Source organism: Petaurus breviceps, unplaced genomic scaffold (assembly GCF_028583685.1).
Source record: "Petaurus breviceps papuanus isolate PSGF00001 unplaced genomic scaffold, PetGlider_PUasm1.0 178, whole genome shotgun sequence".
Lineage (NCBI taxonomy): Eukaryota > Metazoa > Chordata > Mammalia > Diprotodontia > Petauridae > Petaurus > Petaurus breviceps.
The window spans coordinates 37,630,104-37,648,836 of record NW_027185777.1 but is presented as its reverse complement, the minus strand read 5'-3'; the positions used below and the strand labels follow the sequence as shown (position 1 = coordinate 37,648,836).

At 37.5% G+C, this 18,733-nt stretch overlaps 1 protein-coding gene across 1 annotated transcript in view; it reads right to left on the bottom strand.

Moving 5' to 3' along the window:
* The window catches only part of LOC138159851 (receptor-type tyrosine-protein phosphatase N2-like), a 1,065,359-nt gene that overhangs the window by 410,154 nt on the left and 636,472 nt on the right, over nucleotides 1-18,733 (bottom strand). The window contains exon 6 of the mRNA XM_069086126.1: nucleotides 10,482-10,947. Within this exon, the coding sequence (XP_068942227.1) occupies nucleotides 10,482-10,947 (466 nt within the window). The remainder of the gene's footprint in view (nucleotides 1-10,481; nucleotides 10,948-18,733) is intronic.

The following is an 18,733-nucleotide window of genomic DNA, read 5'->3' as shown; positions in this document are numbered from 1 at the left end:
GAAGCAGAAATCAAATTTGAAAGAAAGGAAAAAGTAAAAAATTATGAACAAAAAACAACAAAAAAAGAATCTGACTATAGAATGTTATTATGGTGACAGGGAAGATTAAGACATAAACTTATGTCAATAGGACAGCAATGTCAAAACATCACTGGGAAAGCCCGCCCCCCAAATGGAAAGCGGTCTCAAGCCCAGAAAGAACTCATAGAAGAGCTCCAAAAGGAGCTTACAAATCATATAAGAGGTAGAAGAAAAATGAGGAAAAGAAATAGGAGTGATACAAGAGAAGTATGAAAAAAGAGTTAGCAGCTTGGAAAAAGAGAACAACTGCTTAAAAACTAAAATTGGGCAAATGGAAAAAGAGATACAAACATCCACTAAAAAAAACAACTCCTTAAAAAGTACAATTGAGAAAGTGCCAAAACTAATTGTGGAAAGTTGGAATTGGGCAAGTTGAAGCTAACAGCTCTATGAGACATCAGGAATCAATCAAACAAATTTTAAAAAATGAAAAATAGAAGAAAAGTAAAATATCTCATGGGGAAGACAACTGATATGGAAAATTGATACAGGAGAGATAATTTAAAAGTCACTAGACTACCTGAAACCTATAATAAAAAGGAGGACCTGGATAGCATCTTTCAAGAAATTATCAAGGAAAACTGCCCTGACATCCTGGAACCAGAGACCAAAATAAGCATTGTAAAAATTCACCTATCACCTCAGGAAAGAGAACCCAAAATAATAACTACAAGGAACAGTTTAGCCAAATTTCAGAATTGTCAGGTCAAAGAAGAAACACAGCAAGTGGCCAGAAAGAAACAATTGAAATATTGAAGAGACACAATCAGGATTACTCAAAATTTAGCAGATGTAGCATTAAAAGATTGGAGGTCATGGAACATGATATTCTGGAAGGCAAAGGACCTAGGACTACAATAAAAATATCACTTACTTGGTGAAATTAAGCATACTACATCAAGGGGGAAAATGACTATTGAATGAAATAGAAGGATTTCAAGCTTTCATGAGAAGACCAAAATTAAATAAAAATTTTATCTCCCATATCAAGACCCAAGAAAAGCATAAACATGTAAAAAGGGAAAAGAAAACATAAGGAATTCAATAGAGCTAAACTGTTTCTATCCCTATACGTGAAGATGATACTTTTAATACTTAAAAATTGTATCACTAAAGGCATAGATAGATAGATAGATAGATGGATAGATAGATAGATAGATAGATAGATAGATAGATAGATAGATAGATAGATAGATAGATAGATAGATAGAGGGTATGGGCATAAGTTGAGTTTGAGGGAATTATATTGAAAAAAATTAAGAGATGAGAAAGAGGAGCACACAGGGTGCAGAGGGAAGGGAGAGGTAAAATGGGGTAAATTATTTCACATGAAGAGGTACAAAAGACAGTACAGTGGAGGGGAAGGTGGAAGGGTGGGTGATGGGCATCACTTGAAACTTACTCCCATCAATATTGACTCAAAGAGGGAATAATATACACAATCTTTTGAATATAGAAATCTATCTTACCCAACAGGGATGTAGGAGGGGAGGAGACTAAGTAAAGGGTGGGGGGAGATAGACAGAAGTGAGGGCAAAATGGGGAGGCAGTAGACAAAAGCAAAATATTGATGGGGAGGGAAAGAGTAAAAAGAAAGAGAGGATAAACAGAAGGAAAAATAGAATGGAGGGAAATACATAGTGAGTAATCATAACTGTGAGTGTAAATGGGATGAACTCTCCCATAAAATGAAAATGGATAGCAGAGTGGATCAAAAGCTAGAATCCTACAATATGTTGTTTACAAGAAATACACTTGAAAGAGAAAGAGAGAGAGACAGAGGGAGACAGAGACAGAGAGACAAGGAGAGAGAGAGAGAGAGAGAGAGAGAGAGAGAGAGAGAGAGAGAGAGAAGGTAATGGGCTGGAGCAGAATCCATTTTGCTTCAGCTGAAATAAAAAACCAAACCAAACCAAGGTGTAGCAATTCTGATCTCAGACAAAGTAAAAGCAAAAATAGACCTAATTAAAAGAGATAAGGAAGGAAACTGAATCTTGCTAAAAGGTACCATGGACAATGTATCAATATCAATACTAAACATATATACAACAAGTGGTATAGCATCCAAATTCTTAAAGGAGAAGTTAAGTGAGATGCAGGAATTATGAAATGTAGAGTAGATAATTTTGTTTATATTAAAATAAAAAGCTTTTGCACAAACAAAACTGAAGCAACCAAGATTAAAAAGAAAGCAGAAAACTGGGAAACAATCTTTACAGCAAGCTTCTATGATAAACACTTCATTTCTCAAAGATATAGAGAACTAAGTTAAATTTAAAAGAATACAGACCATTCCCCAATTGAATAATTGTCACAGAATATGAACAGGCAGTTTTCAGATGAAGAAATCAAAGCTATCTATAGGCATATGAAAAAGTGCTCTAAATCACTTTTGATTAGAGAAATAGAAATTAAAATAACTCTGAGGTACCACCTCACACCTATCAGATTGGCTAATATGATACAAAAGTAAAATAATAAATGTTGAGAGAGCATGTGGGAAAATTGAGACACTAATAAACTAATATACTAACACTCCACTGTTGGTGGAGATTTGAATTGATCGAATCATTCTGGAGAGCAATTTGTAACTATGCCCAAAGGGCAACCAAACTGTGCATACCCTTTCATCCAGCAATATTACTACCAGGTCTGTATCCCAAAGAGATCATGAAAAAGGGGAAAGGACCTATATGTGCAAAACTATCTAAAGCAGCCCTTTGCATGACAGCAAAATATTAGAAATTGACAGGATAACCATCAACTGGGAAATGGCTGAACAAGCAGCATATGAATATAATGGAATATTATCATGTAATAAGAAATTATGAACAGGCCAATTTCAGAAAAAGACTGGAAAGACTTGTATGAACTGATGCAAAGTGAAATGAGGAGAACCAGGAAAACATTGTATACAGTGTCGGCAACATTGTGGGATTATCAAACTATGAATGATTCATCTCTTCTCAGTAACACAATGATCCAAGAGAAGTACAGAGAACTTATGGAGGAAAATGCTATCCACATCTAGATAAAGAACTGATGGACTCTGAAGCATACTTTTTACCCTTACTTTATTCTTTTTCATGTTGTTTTTCCCTTTTGATCTATTTCTTCTTTCAAAACTGTGATTAATATGGACATATGTTTCACATGAAAGCATATATATATATATATATATAATCTATATCAAATTGCCTATGATTCTCAGAAGAGGGGAGGAGAAAAAGGGAGACAGAAAAATATGTGACTCAACATCTTGTAAAAATGATGCTAAACAATGCAGTTGGGAAAAATAAAATACTATTTATAAAAAAAGAAGTCATTTGTGAGATCTTAGCCAAATAACATTATCTCAATGAATGGACCTTATCTGTACAATGTGAGGCATCATCTAGCTCAGAATTCTTACCTTGGATCCATAAACTTTTAACATACATTTTGATATGACTAGCTTCTTTTTTAATTCTATGTATTTTATCTTATGCATTAAAAAAAAAAAAACATGATTCTAAGAAGCGGTCCATAGGCTGCACTAAATTTCCCAAGAGTTCACAACAGCAAAAGTTAAGAGGCCTTATTCTAGATAGTCTTCCTGGTCCCTTTAAGTTTCGACATTATGATCCCACAAATACTGCTTAGGGAAGTATTCAAGAGAGGGAAAATTTTTAGAGCAAAATAGAAGAAATTATGGATATTTTCTATACTGAAAAAGAATGCATGTAATAACTATTTTTGATATATACACAACTTCATATTTCATATTTGGGAGTGAAAATTATCACTGTCATTAAAATCTTCACACAGAGCTCTTTATTCCATCCTATGTAACAACAGGTTTCTGAGGGATAGAATTTAGTAAATGGTAAATTAGGAAATGAAACAACTAGGTTGCCCAGAGGATAGAGTGCTGAAACTAGAGTCAGGAGGCCTCATCTTCAAGAATTCAAATATGGCCTTAATAACTGTGTGACCCTGAATAAGTTACTCAACCCTGTTTGCCTCAGTTTCCTTATCTGTAAATGAGCTGGATAAGGAAATGACAAACCACTTCAGTATCTTTCCCAAGAAAATCGCAAATGGTTTCACAGAGTCAGACTTGAGTGAAATGACAGAACAGCAACAATAAACCCAGAAAATGTCAGGATTTGGGGACCTTTGCAGTGTAGCATGGATGATGCTCTGTTGATCTGATATTACAAATTGAATGATACCTCAAATTTTGGTTGGGTTCAGTTTACCCATGTCTTAAAAATACAAGGTCTTAACTAAGAGAGAGTGATTTGATCACCTCTAGGATCTTACTCATTCCTCCAGTAACACTTGGAACAACAGGAGGTAAATGACTTATGCTATCTTCCCACAATTTGTGGATATTGAGGAGCTGGGTGAAGTGATCTTTTATGGTATCCCTCTGGGCAAAATGAAAAAATATAGAATGTGGCACCTTTGATTTCTGAATCTCAGTGAGCTGAATCAGACTGTGATGTTTTCTGCTTCCTGCCTTTGGAGACCCTTTCATTATGAATTTTGACACATTCATATATATCTATCATTATGAATTTTGCTTACATAGGGCTTATATGCCAAGAAGAATAGGATGTGCCTCTTCCCCCATCTTTGCCAGGAGACTCTCTTGTTACAAGGCAGAAGCTGCTTCTGTATTAAAAGGGGTCATGTGGGTTTCAGAGGAAAGAAAAAGAGAAATAAAATGTGGGCCTAAAGACGTAGGCAAGTAGATGGAAATAAGTGCAAGACAGAGACTTTCAGATCCATGCAAATTTAAAGAGAACACTGCAGTCAGCCAGTCAACAAGCATTTATTAAATACTTAGTATGCATCAGGTACCATGCTAAGTGCTGGAGGTACAAAGGTAAGAACATGGTTCCTGCCCTCAAGGACCTTATATTCTAATGGAAAAGATCACATGCAAACAGCTGTATAAGCAAGATATAGATATAGTGCAAATGGGAGGTAATTGCAGACAGAAAGCATAAGTAGCAACTGGGTAGGGACTGGAAAATGTCCCTGAAGAGGCTGAGATTTGACCTGTGTTTTGAAGAAAGTGAAGTCAGCAAGAGGACATGAGGAAGAAGAGTATCCCATGCATCGGGGACAGTCAATGAAAAGACCCAAAGTTAGGAGATGGATGATTACATACAAGGAAGAGCAAGAAAATCAAGGTAGCTGGAATGTAGAGTATGGAAAGGGGAGTGAGGGATAAGAAGACTGGAGAGGTGGGAAGAGATCAGTAAAGATTCTTGCATTGACACAGAACTGAAGGGAAGCACCATGTGGCATACGTGTAGGGTGAACTGGCAGCAGAAAATAAGAGTGCCATAGTTCAAGCAAATGGCAGCAGCTCAGAGACATGGAGAATGGAAAATTACAGGGTGGGCCAGAACTCAGGAACAGTGAAGCAAAGAATTTCAACATTGAGGAGCAAACTGGACTTTTCTCTACACTATTACTATGAGTCACATGGACCGTGTATGTTCAGGGGGAGGAATAAAGCGGGGGTGTGGTTGATCACCTTCCTGGTTATCCCAAGCCACAAAAAGGAATATTGGATAAGTTGGATACATTATATGAGGCCCTGTGGGAAAAGGTTGACTGTGCATGGACCCAGCTATGACTCTTTTTTGTATATTTGTTGTATTAGTGAATCTTTTTCAGTCTCTATTGCTCTTGCTAACCTCAATATTTTCTGGGGAGCTTAAGGCCCTTTGGGGGAAGCAAAAGGCACCACATACTGAAGTCCCTAGGGATTCCATGAGCAGCCATGAGCCACAGAGATATCTTTGTGATAAGCACCTCAAAATCATTACTGGGTTCTGAGATCTGGAGAGCTGCTCCAACACCAGGGACATACACTTTAACTTTCAGTTATCTGCAACATGGAGTAAGGGTAGGGGGGTGGGGGCACAATAAAGAAATCTATCTGGCTTTGCAATTTATCTTGTTATTCACTTTTGTGGGTTAAGAGCAGCTGGCATTTCCTAATGGTGCTTTGTTTAGGATAATATGAAAATTAATTGGCATGCTCTCAATGCACATCAACTTATGTCAAGGGAGGAATGGCCAGGAAACATGCTGGGTGGCAGATATAAGTGTAGGATTTAAAGTCAGTGTGCAAATGGGAAAAGTGAAAGGTGCTTGAGGTCTGTTTCTGAATATGTCACTGATCTCTAATATACCTCGGGTGAATAACTCCCCATTGCAGAGCTTCAATTTTCTCATCTGTAAAATGAGAATTAGACAAAAGCAAGGGTTTTTAACCTGAAGACCATGGATTGCCATGCGGTCTAGGGATAGATTTCAGTGTTGGAAAAATTTGGATAGATTTCAGAAGTTGGATGGGTGGAGGGAAATCACACCGTTATTTTCACTAACCACTTTCTTTTGCAAACCTATTCATTTATTTTTATACTTTTAAAAAACATTATTCTGAGAAGGGGTCCATAGGCTTCATCAGATTTCCTGAGAGGTCCAGGACACAAAAAAGAAACAAAAGGAAACACACATTCCTAGGATACTGGATGAGAACTTTGTTATCTTAAATTATAAAGTTTTAAGAACACAGATGGCTCCTTTGCTCCATTCTGTTGAATTTTCCTAATGTGCAGAGGTGAGCTTATATACAAGGGTTTGCTGAAACTGAACTGATAAACCATTCAATTCAATAGGAACCTGGGCTGCTTTGGCTTGGAAAACATACTGGGAAGCCTCCTGCACATGGCAATTCATGTGAACAGGGCACAATCCATTGAAAACAACCCCTGCTCCAGAGATCAGGTGGATGAGAGAGTAGATGGAACTCTTTGCCAAAAGGTATAATTAGATTTTGAACAGGGCACAACATTTGTCTACACTCAAATATGAATGGCCTTCTCAAAGTATTATAGAGGCAGCAGGTGTTTCCTTTCAAGTGAAAATGACCTCAAAATGGCCAGATTTTCTTCAGAGCAAAAGTCTGTGTTTCAATGAAGTTTTCTGATTCAAAAATTAAAATTATCATCATTATCAAAGGGACATTGATTAGATGCCCTTCTATGAATGGAGAGCAGGCTTTGTTCTCTGAGAGTTTTCTATTTAAAATAGGTAACACTGACAAACAGAAATGAATGAGGACAAGCTGACACACAAGCTGTGTAAACCTGGGCAAATTAAATTAAGGCTCACAGAAGAATCCAATAGTCAAGGTGGGACATCTAGCTCAACAATTCATTTTACAGTAGCAGTAGTAAGATACTATACTACTACTACACAGATCAATAGAGCAGGAGAGATCTAAGATATCTGACCTTGTCACTCCTAAGGAAGAGACCTTAGAGAGCTGACCTTGCCACTCCTCTTCCCACACATCTTTAATGGCTCCCTATTTCCTCCAGGCTAAAATACAAAATCATGAGCTTGGCACTTAGAGGTCCTTTGTTATTGGGCTTCCATCTACTTTTCCAGTCTTATTTAATAAAATTCCCTTTCTATTATCTCTGTTCTAGTCCTGGCACACACTAGTTGCTTAATAAATATTCATTTATTGATTGGCTGATTGATTGATTGATTCCAGCCTAACTTTCCAGTTAGATTTTCCTCATGTTTAATATTAAGGTTCCTTCAAGTTCTCTGATTCTTTGAGGGACCCTTATATCCTATATTTGTATTTGTTATAAATATTTGTGTAAGGCAATGACAGGAGGGGTATGTTGTGATGGTGTCTTTTTCAGTCCTACTTGAAAAACATATCCTGGGAAATTTATGTAGTGTGAAACAGAAGTCATAATTCCTGCCCTCAAGTAGTTTCTATTTCTAGTCAAACTAGGATGTAGACTAGTGACCAGATAAATTACAAGAGAAGGTAGTTCTTTTTTTCCGAAATCTGGGGTTCCATTCTTTTTCTTGTGCCATTTACTAGCACTAAGGAGCACTCTTCTTGGTCTGGATTAGTGCTTTTAAATGATGGGTCATGACCCCATATGGCATTATGAAAATTTGACAAGAGTAAAAGGTTCTGAATGCACAATGACCAAAAATTATTTAAAAATTAAATGTGTAATAAATCTGAGGTGTTTCTAGAGGGGCTTGCCCATGTTGCATCATGTGTCTTTACTTCAGTCTTGGTTTTGAACACAAAGCATGCACACTTTGTACTGCACATGCCCTTAGGCCATGCAACACCAGCTAACACTACTGAAACACAAAAAAGGGCTTAAGAGTGGAAAAAGTTTAAGAAATCTTGGTCTAGATGAATTGTCCATAGGAACGATATCTGAGTCCAGCTCCTTGTTAAGTCCGAAAGACTAGGTCACTGAGCCAGCAGCAGAGGACAAGAGGAAGGTCCCTGTATACCTGCTTGCAGATTGTACCCACTCTGATAATTCACCAGTTTATTTTAAAGTTCCTAGAAGAGTTGATATCAATATGTACTCTACATCTTCACAAGAGAATCTGGAGATGAGTGTAAGCTGTTTCATTTAATCATTCTTGGCTTTACACCAGTGGCCTCTCTGGCTATTGTACCTAATGGTATTGTCAGTTTTTGCAGAGGCTGTTATGAAAAATGGCCTTACCTTGAGTGTTTGAAATTGTTGAATATTGATTAAATCCCCAAAGTGCTCAAAGTATGGGACACAGCATAGAGAAAAAGGTTCTAAGCTAAAAGTTTGAAGAAAAGTGTCTATGTATGTGTTACTTTTCCATTGGTTATTGGGTCAGGAAATTTTTATTCAATCTTTCCTAATCAGTCCAACTGAAAGTAGTTTCTTCTCCCTTTGAAGCTCCAAATCATAACTCTCCTGTTCACATGGCACTTGCCTTTTACTAGTTTATCTTGTATTTTAGCTGGTCACTAATCTGCATCCTGTTCCTACTAGGAATGGAAGCTGCTTGAGGGCAGCAGTTGTGACTTCTGTTTTGCATTACGTAAGAGATAACAAGCACATTTGGGCCTACAAACATGGCAACACTTTCTAGTGCAGCTGAAACAGAATAAAATGTAATTAGGAAGTATTAACCCAAATAAATAAAAATACAATAGAAAAAATACAATGTTAATATGTGGTTTTCTGGGTCAATACTACACAACTGCTTGAATTAAGCACTTGCTCAAAATAAATTACAAAATCACTGAACTGGATATTGATTTTTAACCAGGATCCAGGGTCAGATAACCTAAATTAAGGGTTCCTAATCTATGGTCCATGACCTTGGGTTTTTTAAAAATTTTGATAAATGCATTCATTATAATTAGTTTCCTTTGTAATGCAATATATTTTATTTTAGGCATTTAAGAACATTATTCCAATAAGGGATCCATGGGTGTAATCATTGTGATGGTTTGTGCAAATTGAAGTTTGAGATGAGGTTGGAGCTATAGGTTGAGTTTTTGAATGACTGAGTTTAGACTTTATTTTTTGAACTAATACTCTATCAACTTTTCCCCAGGGGAGAATTCATGCATATATGTATATCTCCAACTATGAGAACTCCCAATATACATTCCCATTCCTTGTCTCTTTCCCATACTTCAAATCTCTAATAGATATATTTATAAGGATGTCCTATTATAACTTCAAGGAATATCCTAGCCAAATAAATAATGGAGTTTCCTTCAAGATGTAAAAAAATGAATAAGAATATGACATCTTCAAGGAATTTGTAATCATTTTAGTTTTATGGGAATAACAACCACCCACATTTTTATTGTGTTTTCAAATGATTTGTACACATCTCATTTAAGTTCCATAATATATCAGCAATTTAAGAACTGAAGTCATTATTATTCTCATTTTAAAGACGAGGAAACTGAGTGTCCAACCCAAGCTCACACAACTAAGTGTGAAAGGTAGGATTTGAACTGAACATTCTTCTGACCACAGATGTAGATTCTTTCCACTAGTCCTTCATGTTGTAGTTACTATATGGTTATATGCTTTGAAAAGACTGAAGCTTCCATGCTATAATTTACTATGTCCCAATGCAAGTAATGGAAGATGAGTCATATATTGGTCCCCAGCAGGGGGGAGGAATCCGCACCCTCGAGTCCACATATGGCCCTCTAGGTCCTCAAGTTCAGTCATTTGACTGAAACTAAGTTTCACAGATCAAATCCCTTTAATAAAAATGTATGCCCTGTAAAATTTGGATCACCCACCACTGTGGGACAGTATAAAAAACTTCTTTCATAAAATATTCTAATATTATAATAAAAAAAGAGATCCAGTTGAAATGGACTTCTGTCCTAGGAAAGTGTATTACTCCATAGAAAAGTGCTAGAATAAAAACTGTTAAGGTACTCAGGACCTCAATGACTGCTCGGGACCTAGTGACAATGAACATGGGCCAGGTCTCAGCAATGAATGCCTTGGTTCTAGGGAAGGAAGGGAATGAGGATACTTTACCATCCAGCGTACTCAGAGAGTCCTTGGCGTCCCTGGGCACAGACACTAATTTTTGAACTGACATTCCAGAGCCAGGTTTTAGCTCTCTCAATCCTGTTTGTAGGAGGAAAAGTGGCTTTGCCTTCACATCCATTTCCTCCTCTTTGGAGAAGGCTTCATTGTAAGGTGAGAGGAATCGATTATCGAATTGAGGGCCATCTCTAGTCCTGCCACTGGAGCCTTTGTCAGTGTTCTCCTCTATCATATTCTGGGCCATGTAGGCCTTGAGAGCAGCAATCAGATTCTGTTTGTCGAAATCTGGGTCCAGGTTGTAGGGGAATGAGTTAGGCTGGATTTGACTGAAGGCCCTCAGGGAGGGATTATCAGGATAATTTGGATGAGATATGGGAACATAGGCCAGCTCAGGGTTACTTCCTCTGGTCTTCTGAACAATGTAGTTTAGTAGACGTTCAGGGAAGATATTGTTCTGGAGAAGACAGAAAAACAAAACAAAACAAGGTCAAATTACTACAAGTCAGCAAGAATCTGCACTTAAGTGATAGCTCTTCTCCCTTTCTGGGGCTATGTCTGACACTGAAGATTGCATTAGCACCTTCACCAACATGAACAAAGAACAAAACGAAAAATGACTGCTCAGCCTGATTCTTATCCTATTGATCTCATTCCCCATTTCATGGCAGTTATTTACAATTTGTTTTCTTGATCTAAAATCAGTTCTACCCCAAATGGTTGCTTGTCAACTCTAGGCACATTTGGGGTAGGCCTCATAGAATTTTGTCTCTGAGTCCCCACTGGATTCTAGTACCTTTCGTCTCCCAATGAATTATATCAAAAGTATCATTCTTTTTAAAAACATTATTCTACATCAGAGTAATTGCTAAGACCTCTCATTTCATGGCAAAAAGCTCCCCAATAAATAAGCTATCTTCTGGCCAAAATTGGTTTTTAAAGCTTGTACCCAACCTTCGATTTTCCCTCACTCCAACTTGATTAGTAATTCTCTTCAGATGGATTGGCTCATACACTGAATCCACTCTGAGAAAAGCAGGCCTCTGAAGACATTGCCACTTTTGGGGTGGGCTGACTTGATCAGAACATGAGAAAGTCACACTGGAGTAGACCCATGCTCTATTCAGCCCAGAATTCTGCCCATGATAGTAACCCCATAAAGTCAATCATTGGGACTTCACTAAAACAGTCTGGACTGACCCCTAAACATCCCTAGTATCCCATTAATAATAGTGTGATATGAACAGATTAACACTGACAGCTAGCATGTCTAGCTTTAAAATTGACAAAGCACTATATATATGGGTCTCATTTGATCCTCACAATAATGCTATCATTGTAGGGTCGGTTGTTAGTAGGAGGTAGGTGCTATCATTATTTCCCTTTTACAGATGAGGAAACTGAGGCTGAGAGAGGCAAATGACTTACCCAGCTATTAAGTATCTGAGGCCAGATTCAAAATTAGGTCTTCCTAACTCCAAGTCCAGCATGCCAATCACATCGTACCCCCTAGGTGCTTCATGATCAACCATGAATTTATTAAACAACAATAAGAAAAAAAACTAAAAATCTATTTATATATTCCATCCTTACTCACACTGCAGGGAGTAGAAAGAGTGCTGGATTTGGAATCATAAGAGCTAGGTTCAAATCCCTTCTCCAGCACTTAGTAGCTGTGTGACTATGGACATTCCGTTTAATCTTTCTGAGCCTCTGCTTTCCTATCTATAAAGAAGGGGTGGAAAAATGATTAGACTACAGGGAAATCTGGTGTTCACATCCTAGTCCTGACACATATTCACTCTACAGCCAATGGCAAATCATTCAATCTTTCAGTGCCCCAGCCAGATCCTGGATGTTGTAACTAACAGGAGTCACTGTTATATACTGGGGGAGGGCATTTACATGCACCCTGGGAAATGACAGGCCTGGAACTTCACTTTCTCCTCAAAAAATATACACTACCGTTTTCATGGGCATGTGAGGAAAGAGCTTTGTAACCCTTCAAGCTACAGATTTGTCATTACTATTACTATTGGGTTGTGTATATGTGTGCAAATGTTTTGGAAGAGGGTGATAATTACTCAAGGAAGCCTTGTTTCTGTTTCAAGACTTGAAATTTACAAAGGATTTAGATTCAGCTCAGTGTTGGATTTTACTACAAACTGTATGTAAAAACTGGATTGCCGTGGGCTGCTCAGTATCCAGCACTTAGCATGATTCTAAGACATGAATAAGAAATGACCAGGCCATGTGGGTAGTTCAAGGAAGAATGATGAACTCCATTTATTGATTCTTAGGACAGGGATTTTATATAGCAATGAGACAAAGGAAGGGGACTCAAGTCTTCTTATTCATTATCTTAGTCTGTTATATCCTGGAAGTAGCACAGAACAGATAATTTGATAAGGATTCCTTCTCTAGGTGTCAGAGAGTCTTAGGAAGAGCCAGTTAACTCTTTTCATATGCAGTCACATTACAAAAGGTGCTCTGAGAGCCGGCTTCAAGGCCCGAAGCCAAAGCCATCATCAAAGATATCTGCATAGGAACTGACTACCTAAGAGTTCAAATATTTTGGTTTTGAACAACTAAAGTCTTGAGGCAGAGCTTATTGGTTTCAGAACTCAAACAACATCCTTTTAAGTGTAACCCATATCAAAAGATCGAAGGAGCAAGGGCCTTCTATAGGGAACATAGTGAGATCTTTATCTGAGTCCTGGATCAGGCCTCTTTGGCTCCCAACACTGGATCTGAGTAAAGTAACTGTGATTCAAACAGAGGTTGGATATGCACTTGTCAGTGATGCTGCCAAAGAGTTTTTGTGAAAGCTAGGCCTGGATGATCTCTGAAACAACTAGAAAAGTTGATGCTTCTCTGTATTATGGTGAAAAGGAGGTTGAACTGGGTATCAGGAAAACTGGGTTTTATTCCTTGTTTTGGTACTAATTATCTGTGTGACTTTGGATGATCTAATTATTCTCTCTGAGCTTCAGTTTCTTCATTTGCCAAAGGAAGAAACTGAATGGTTTGCTAATACACCTTCAAATTCTCAGACTCTATGGTTTTGACTGCTCTTCAATGTATTTAAATACTTCCTAAAGCTGGCTCATTCAACTGTTTTGGCTGCAAAATAAATAAATAAAAGGAATGTAAGATTCATTAGAAATAGAGAAAAATCTAAAATGCTACAACAACAAAATAAACCCTCAAGCAATTTCCAACAAATTGGATATAAGTGTCAATCTTGAGTTCAGACCTGAACTTACATCGAGAACAGACAATCTCTGAGCACCTAGTCAGGTCACTGCCCTGGCAGCTTGGGATCCAAAGCAAAAAAGATCTCATTAAAGTGCCTATGCTATCCCTTTCTTCCCTGACAGTATGTTCAAACATGGCAGGCCTCAAAAGGCCTTTAATTATAGTCAAGAGTTGGAGAGTTTACACTGGGTGGGCAAAACCAGGCTTAAAACAGTTCATTTAAAAGAGCAAGGTGAAATGAAATCCATACAGTAATAGTCTGCGCTAAATAATTTATATGGAGTTTGCTTTTAGCAGCCAATTGAAGTGAAGAAAGAATTTTTGAAGGGGGTAGAATGCTCCATTGGTGCCACCATGTGGTCTTTACCAATCAATCAATCAATCAATCAACCAATCAATGTTTATTAGTTTCCTATCTCTGAGGTTCAGTATTTTCATCTGTAGAATGAGGAGTTTGGTCCAGATGACCTCAAAAGTCTTTTTCAATTTTAAGGAATTCTCTGGCCCTGGTAGAACATCATAGATACTGAACTTTCTTCCCAAAGTTACATTCACACAATAACACCAAATATGAGTCATGCCATTACTTCAAAGTCTTTGAGGCACAATTTGGTGATTCCTACCAAATTTGGTAATTCTGATCCCTACCTTGGTGACCATACAATCTTACTCTCCTCTCCCATTTTAAATGGAACATCATTCAATCTTCCTTTCCCATTCCCTATTTTCCTTTCTCTCATTTTCAGTCAACAGTTACTCAATAAAAAAAAAAAAAATTTTTTAAAACATCTGCTATGTGCCAGACCTTTTCTCCTATTGTCTTTTCTTTCAACAAATAAAGGATTCAAAGTCAGCGGTAAAAAGGACTCATTCTTGCTTCTTTTTCCTGTGTTCCACTTTTCCTCCTTTTTCACATAAAATGGCCTACCTTTGAGTTCACTGATGTTCAAGATGCCACAACTTTGGAATACCAGTACCTATTTTTGCTAACAATTTCTTTAAGATAATGTTAAATTTTTTTTTTATGCATTTGGATCACACCCAAATATAAGGAATTTCCAAAAATGCTGTCTTACCAATGTCTAATTTTTGGTTGGCATCTATTTTTATGATATAGACTCTTCAAGCTATATCTTAGAGACTTTTGGTTTGGGCATCCTGCATAAAGTTTATCTTTAAATTGTATAAAGCTTTTGAATACTTCTGTCATAATATTGTCCCCAAGAGTAGTCTCCCTCTCGAAACTGCCTCCAAATCAATGGTGTTGTCATTAATGCAGCATCTACTTACAGAACTAGCTGATGTATATCCAGCAGAATACACATGAAATCCAATTAACTTTCCGTATAAGAATCCATATAACAGGGATGCTAGGTGGCGCAGTGAGTAAAGCACTGGACGGCCCAGAGTCAGGAGGACCCGAGTTCGGTTCCAGCCTCAGACACTTAACACCCACACAAAAAAACTAGCCGTGTAACCTTGGGCAAGTTACTTAACCCCAATTGCCCTCCAAAAGGCAAAAAAAAAAAAAAAAAAGAATCCATATAACTTTCACACATAAGAAAAGCAGATGTAGGGTCACTATCAGTTTTCTCCCCTACTTGTATTTTAGGGAAAGGTTGGGGCAATAAGAGAATAAATAAGATTAGCTTTTCTTTTGTAAATACACTATCTCTTAGCAATCCACTTGTCTCCTTCCATGATTAGGAAATTAACTAAAAAAGAAAGAAATGCTCAAGAAGCCAGTTCACAGTAAGTACTTCAATTGGTCTTAGTTACAAATGAATACAAGCCATTGGTATTGGCACCTTCCTCACTTCACTACCCCATAGCTTGTACAAAAGTGTCAAAAGAAACTAGCAACCAAAATTTGGACTTCTCTCCCCTGATCAGCTTGGAGCATGATCAAACATTCTGGTCTGTCAGACTGAAAGTCCTCAGGCAGTTTGCAAGCACACTTAATTCAGGAGATGCCTATTGCTGGCATGACAAAGCATGCCCCTACTGGACTGTCCCCACACTTCCTAATGAGACGATATCGACAATACCATCAAATTGGTGTAAGATTTGAGAGCACAGAGGGGAGTCTCAGGAAGCCCAAACCTCACTCTACAGACAATGAGACTTCAATGTCATATTTCAGATCTCAGTTCTTAAAAATCATGCTGCTTTTACTTTGCCGTGTAATTCTTGTTTTCTTGTTCATTCTCATTCTTATCCCCTCCCCACCCTCTCTCTCTCTCTCTCTCTCTCTCTCTCTCTCTCTCTCTCTCTCTCTCTCTCTCTCTCTCTCTCTCTCTCTCTCACTATGTAATAGTCTTCACAATGAAAGTGCCATATGTGAGCTGTGAAGGACAGAAAGGAGAGTGGGAAGGGCTTGCTTTTTCCTGGATCTGGTGTTGTTTTGACAAGACTTTTATTCTCATGCAGAGGAACACATATTTGTTATACTGGTGTATACCCTGATAGCATCACAAAAGAAATATAGAGCTTTTATGTTAAGACTAAATTCCAGGAAAAAGATTTTATGCTGTTAATAGAACCTAGAGAATTGAAAAAGTATGAAGTTCTATAAAATGGAATATTCTCAGGATCCACTGATGATAATATAATGTATATGTATATATATTCACATATATAATATATAATTATATGTCTACACACGTGTGTGTACATACACACATATATTAAATAGGTACTTAAATGCTACTTGACTTACTCATTGATTTTGGCTTGAGCCTTCTGTATAATCTATCTTACAAGCCTTAGTTCTCTCCTGTTTCTTACTTTTGAACCATGATCCCCCCCAAAATCCAAGCCATTTAATTTGTTTTTAACAAATTCAATTGAATTGGATTTTAACCAGTTCTTCATAGACTTTTGCTGACCCCTCACTCTCTATAACTTATGTTAGTAAATGTCATTATTTACTAACTTGGCAAGTCATTTAACCTTTGTTTGCCTCAGTTTGCTCATCCAAAATAAATCAAGGTAACCATATCGCCTACATTCCAGTGTTTTTGTGAGGATCAATTAAGATAATAATTGTAAAGTGTTTATCACAGTGTCTGGCATAAAGTAAGCACTATATAAATGCTAATTATCATCACCACCACCACCACCCACCATCATGGGGTTTGTGAAATGCTTAACGTGAATACTACAAAATGAGATGGCTGGGTCCTATGAGGATGTTTCTTGCTGCCTTTGAACACAAGATAAAACCAACTTCTCCAACTCCTTTCTTTAACTGTTCAAGGGAAAACTGTGATACCTACGTCCATAGAGTTGAAACCTACCTATGTCTTGTCTTTCTATTTATGGTAAGACCACTAGTACTGACAGGACTAATTCTCTCATAGCATGTCCAGTGGACTGTTGAATGAAGATCTCCCATTTATAACACCATCAGGAAAATTGCTGTTTAGAGACAATCCAAAGAACTGTATGATTTTTAGCATGCTCTAACCTTCTTTTTTTCTGTCACAGTCCAAAAGCAGATAACAGCCACCAAGGACTAAGGGCCATTTTGTATTTTTCTTTGCTCTATAGATTGCTGAGGTCACATGATTCATTGCCAAGGGGACAGGCTAATATCAATGTCACTCCATATATAGATGGTCTTGTCTTTGGAATGCAGGTGCAGTGTGCTTTCTTGTATATGAACCCTTCCAAGAATTGTAGAATAGGCCAGAGTTTGTATTACATTAGCATAGCCTTTGAGGACCCCAGGTCATCTCCCTATCATAATGAGACATTGCTACAGGCCTTTGTGGAGGATAAAATTGTCTGTATATCAAACTGTTTATTATCAACAGCAATTTTTCTTGGTATCAAAATGGTTCTATTTTCAAGGTCTTTAGCTATTCTCATTGTCTTTACTCCTAACTTCAAGGAGGAGATAACTTTCTCTTTGCCAAGCTCAATTGCTCTCTCTACTTCTGCTCTCAATCCCATCTTGTTCCCCTTTCTTTCAACTTTAATTTGGCCATATCTACTGCTAATTCTATCCCATTGCCTACATTTATGCTCAGTTTTATCCAAGAACTTAAAAAATCCCAACCCTTTCACTAGGCTCTACCACCCCTTCATATTCTTTCATTTCCAAATTCCTAGACTCATCCTCACTTACTCCCTTCACTCCTTTCCCTTCATATCTCCATTGCTCATATTTTGACTTGAAATTCCACCACTCAATTGAAGCTGCTTTTCCCAAGGTTACCAGCAGTATCTGAATATCTTCTCTCATAGCCTTTTCTCACTCTTCATTCTCCTTAACCTCAATATGATGTTTGATACTGCTGACCACCCTCAGTTCCTGCTTAGCTTCTCTTCTTTTCTTGGTTTTCATGGCAATGGCCTCTCATGACTTTTCTCTTACTATTCTGATGGTTCTTTTTCATTCTCCTTTGCTCCATCATGAATCATTTCTCACATCCTTAGCATAGGTAATCATCAAGACCCTGACCTGAACCTTCTCTTTTCATTGATCTCAGCAGCTCCCATGGGTCATTTGAGCACTAGTGCTTCTGCTAGGCTGGGTTTAGAGTTGGTACAATAAGGTTAGCTTCTTAGGGAAAATATTACCTACAAATTTCCTCAAAGCTTCAGGGTATAAGTGGATAGAGCACTGAGATTAGAATTAAAGTTCAAATCCTACTTCAGAATCTTATGAGTTTTGTGACCCTGGTCATAACCTCTCTGAGTATTAGTTTGTTCATCTGTATAATAATGGATATAATTATTATTAATTATTATATAATTATTATTAATATCTGGAATAATAATAACTCAACTTAAACAATTATTATGAAGCTCAAATGAGAAGATTCAAATCTTAAAGCACAATTTAAATGTAAGTAATATAGCATGGTGGAGAGACAACCAGCCTTGAAACTAGGAAAACCCAAATCTAAGTTCCAGCTTTGAAATATACTGTCTGCGAGGCCCTAGGCAAATCACTTTACTATCTGACTATAAGTTGT